This window comes from Dipodomys ordii, unplaced genomic scaffold (assembly GCF_000151885.1).
Source record: "Dipodomys ordii isolate 6190 unplaced genomic scaffold, Dord_2.0 Scaffold78, whole genome shotgun sequence".
NCBI lineage: Eukaryota > Metazoa > Chordata > Mammalia > Rodentia > Heteromyidae > Dipodomys > Dipodomys ordii.
Genome location: NW_012267294.1, coordinates 6,434,967 through 6,439,289, shown reverse-complemented (window position 1 = coordinate 6,439,289; position 4,323 = coordinate 6,434,967). Strand labels below are relative to the sequence as shown.

Genomic DNA, 4,323 nt, shown 5'->3' with positions numbered 1-4,323 from the left:
CCCGCAGTGACGAAGCTGCAGGTGAGCAAGTGGAAGCGCACGCTGTCGGTGGTGGAGGGCGGCTCCATCCAGCTCAACTGCTCGGTGCGCGCGCAGACCAGCGCGGACTCGCGCTTCGCCGTGCTGTGGTACGTGCACCGCGCCGCCGACGCCGACGGCAAGCTCATCCTCAAGACCACGCACCGCGCCGCCTTCGAGTACGGCACCTACGCCGAGGAGGCGCGGCTGCGCGCACGCCTGCAGCTCGAGCGCCTGGCGGCCGGCGGCCTCTTCAGCCTCACCGTGCACCGCGCCGAGCTGGCCGACAGCGGCAGCTACTACTGCCACGTGGAGGAGTGGCTGCTCAGCCCCAACTACGCCTGGTACAAGCTGGCGGAGGAGGTCTCGGGGCGCACGGAGGTCACCGTCCGCCAGCCAGGTGGGGCGGGGCACGCACGGCGGGGCGGGGCTGCATACCCTGAGGGCGGGGCCGCGCAGGCGGGGCGGGGCTGCATACCCTGAGGGGCGGGGCCGTGCAGGCAGGGCGGGGCACGCACACGCTCTGCGGGGTGGGGCTACGCCCTGAGGGCGGGACAGGGGGGGGGCTCTGGCTTTCCCGCGCCCTGCGGCCTGCCCTCAGGACCAGGGCCACGCTCCGCGGAGCACTGGCCCACGAGCTCGGCCTGGGCACGCGATGCTGCCTGCATGGGGCTCGCGCGGGACGGCGCTAGGTCCTTCCGTGGAAGGCGCGTGCGCCCTCCGTCCTCACGGCCGCGCCTCCCCGCAGACAGCCGCCTGAAGCTGAGCCAGGCGCAGGGCAACCTGTCGGTGCTGGAGACGCGGCGCGCGCAGCTGGAGTGCGTGGTGCTGAACCGCACGAGCGCGGCGTCGCAGCTGGCCGTGGAGTGGTTCGTGTGGAAGCCCAACCAGCCGGAGCGGGAGACGCTGGCGCTGCTGGGCCGCGACCACACCTTCAGCTACGGCGAGCAGGCGGCGCGGCAGCGGCTGCGCGGGCGGCTGCACGCCGAGAGCCCGGCGCCGGGCGTGTTCCGGCTGCAGGTGGACGACGTGGCCGTGCAGGACAGCGGCGCCTACAGCTGCCGCGTGGAGGAGTGGCTGCCCGGGCCCGGCGGCGCCTGGTACAAGCGCGCGGAGGACACCGCGGGCCCCACCACCCTGACGGTGCTGCGGCCAGGTGAGGGGCCGGGCCGGGCGCGGCCCGGGGAGGGAACGCCGCAGGTGTGGGTGGGTGTGGCCAGGAGGGCTGCAGCACGGTCAGGTGGGGCGCAGGTGTGGTTAGGTGGGGTGCAGGTGTGGGTAGGTAGGGCGCAGGTGTGGGTAGTGGGGTACAGGTGTGGGTAGGCGGGGCGTAGCGCCTGTGGCTCCCTATGGGGTGGCAGTTCCCCACAGGATTCTTTCAGCTCCCTCTAGCACATCACTACTGGGGCTTGAACTCAGGGCCTGTTCACTGCCCCTCGAGTTTTTTTGCTCAAGGCTGGTACTCTACCACTTGAGCCATATTTCCACTGACAGCTTTTTGGTAGTTAATTGGAGATGAGAGTCTGACAGAGTTTCCTGCCTAGACTGGCTTTGAACTGCGATCCTCGGGATCTCAGCCTCCTAAGTGACTAGGAGGATGCAGGTGTGACCCTGGTGCTGGCCTGGGGACTTCCTGACTGACTGCACGTCTCCACACACAGCCCCGCCCCATGCTGCTGGTGGGCGCTGGAGCTGGTGTGTGGACGTGGCGTCTGAGGAGCGGATGAAGCACATTTGGTTTGTGTGGATCAGTAAGTCAGCCTGTCTCCCTTCTCTCCCTGCCCTCTCCCACCAGATGCGGCCCTGCAGGTAGACTCGGTGGTCCCCAACACCACTGTGTCGGAGAAGGCCACCTTCCAGCTGGACTGTAGCATCGTGTCCCGCTCAAGCCAGGACTCACGCTTTGCCGTAGCCTGGTACTCCCTGAGGACTAGAGCCGGAGGGAGGAGGGGCAGCCTTGGTCCAGAGAGCGAGGAGGAGGAGGAGGAGGAGTTGAAGGAGGAAGAGCGGGACAGGGAGGAGCAGGAGCAGGAGGAGCCCACAGAGCGGACTGTGCTGCTGAGTGTGGACCCCGATGCCGTCTTCGGCCCTGAGGGTGGCCCCTGGCAGGGCCGGCTCCGCTTCCAGAGGCTGTCACCGCTGCTGTTCCGCCTCACTGTGCTGCGCGCCAGCCCCCACGACACGGGCAACTACTCCTGCCGAGTGGAGGAGTGGCTGCGGGGTCCCCAGGACTGGTATCGGCTCACGGAGGAGGAGTCCGCCCCCGTCAGCATCCGAGTGCTGGACACCGGTGAGTCCTCTCCCGGGGGAGGGTCACGGCTCACTTCACATCCACAGCTGACCCCGGGGTTCATGTGTGCTTATTTTGGCGGGGGCGGGGGGGCAGTCCTGGGGCTTGAACTCTGGGCCTGGGCGTTGTCCCTGCGCTCTTCAGCTCAGGGCAAGTGCTCTGTCGCTTGAGCCACAGCACCACTTCCGGTTTTCTGGTGGTTCAGTGGAGATAAGAGTCTTACAAACTTCCTTGCCTGGCTTGGCTTTGAACCACGATCCTCAGATTTCAGTCTCCTGAGTAGCTAGGATGACAGGCGTGAGCCACTGAACCCAGACTGCACTTTTTCTCTGTCATGCTGGGCAGTGGAAGGGAAGCAAAGCAGGATGAGAACACCCCTACAGTGGAGGAAGCAGGCATGTGGATGGGGTCCTGAGCTTTGGGGGCTCAAAGATGGGCTGGGCAGCTCCAGTTTCCAGAGGAATCCGCAGGCTCTGACAGGCTGGAGGCTCTCAGGAGCTCCTTTGCAGTTTTTGTTGGTTTTTTTTTTTTTGGGGGGGGGGGTCTGGTCGTGGGGCCTGAACTCTGGGTCTGGGCGCTGTCCCTCAGCTCTTCAGCTCAAGGCTAGCGCTCTACCACTTGAGCCACAGCACCACTTCCAGCTTTTTTCTTTTTGCTTATGTGGTGCTGAGGAATCGAACCCAGGGCCTCAGGCATGCAAGGCACGCGCTCTACCACTGAGCCACCTTTCCAGCCCCTTTTGCAGTTTTTATAGCACGGCCGCTGGCTGGCATGGGGCACATCTCCCCTGCCTCCGGGTGTCCCCAGGTCACAGTGGTGTCAGGGTTGGCATCCTTAGTCTGGAGTCACATCCGGCGCTGCCGTGGGAAGCAGTGGGAGGGGTCGTGTGCAGTGCCCCAAGAAGGGCGATGGTGGCAGAGAAGGGTGTCTGGGGACCCGTGCCACATGGGCCGCTGTGGCTTCTGTGGCCTGCTAGATGCGGTCAGGTCACAGCCAGCTCCCTTCTGTGAGATGGGGCAGAGCGTGGGGTCGCTGGGCCATGTGAAGTTGCCACTGTGAGTGGGAGAGCGTGGCCCTTTGGGGGGAGGCCCGCTTGCATGCGTGGGGCTGGTGTGGCCTTTGGCGTGGATGTGGTTGTCCGGCCTCACCAAGCCTATCCCGTGTCCTCCCAGGCCCCACACTGCAGTCCCTCATCTGCTCCAACGACGCGCTCTTCTACTTCGTCTTCTTCTACCCATTCCCCATCTTCGGCATCCTCGTCATCACCATCCTGCTCGTGCGCTTCAAGAGCCGGGGCGCAGGCCGCGGCGCGGAGGGGAAGAACGGGGTACCGCTGCTGTGGATCAAGGAGCCGCACCTCAACTACTCCCCAACCTGCTTGGAGCCCCCGGCACTCAGCATCCACCCAGGGGCCATCGACTAGCGGGCTGTGGGGCCCCCGGCAGTGCCGGCGCCCACCGCGGCTGCCGGGAAAACACCACTTGGAAAGCGTCCCCGTGATGTCCCCACGGTGTGATGTGCCACGGTGGCCGGCGGAGGCCCCGCCCTTCGCCCCTGCGCCATGGCAGGACCTGGCCGCTGTAGCTTCCTAGTTTGGGGTCCATGTGTGTCGTGACAGCCCGGGGATGCCATGCACCACCGGCGCTGGGCCTTCACCATGGCCCCTTCTAGACCTTTCCGGCTCCTCTTCAGCCTCCACGGTGCTGCGGGCGGAATCCCAGACCGCCCCTGGCCGAGGGATGGCGGGCGGCATCAACGGGGCCTTCCAGAGCCTTCTGGATTTGCACACTTGAAAATGCCGTGCCAGAACCCGAACACACCCAGACATGTTTGGTTGGGGGGGGTTGTATCTTAACAAGACTTGAAAAGGGTGGTGTGGCCCCGCGTGATGTGGCTCCGCATGGCTTGTCTGTGGGCTGCCGTGCAGGAGCCCTCCAGTGTGGCTTCCAGGAACTTGGCAGGACCAGCCCTGCACCATCAGGGCCAGCGGTGCCCGGCCAGGGAGCGAACAGAAC

General features: G+C 65.7%; 1 protein-coding gene across 1 annotated transcript in view; it reads left to right on the top strand.

The window, feature by feature from the left end:
- The window catches only part of Igsf3 (immunoglobulin superfamily, member 3), a 25,669-nt gene extending 21,891 nt beyond the window's left edge, over positions 1-3,778 (top strand). The window contains exons 8-11 of the mRNA XM_013024635.1: positions 8-418; positions 767-1,174; positions 1,814-2,308; positions 3,481-3,778. Of these exons, the coding sequence (XP_012880089.1) occupies positions 8-418; positions 767-1,174; positions 1,814-2,308; positions 3,481-3,731 (1,565 nt within the window). The 3' untranslated portion in view covers positions 3,732-3,778. The remainder of the gene's footprint in view (positions 1-7; positions 419-766; positions 1,175-1,813; positions 2,309-3,480) is intronic.
- Positions 3,779-4,323: the final 545 nt, after the last annotated feature.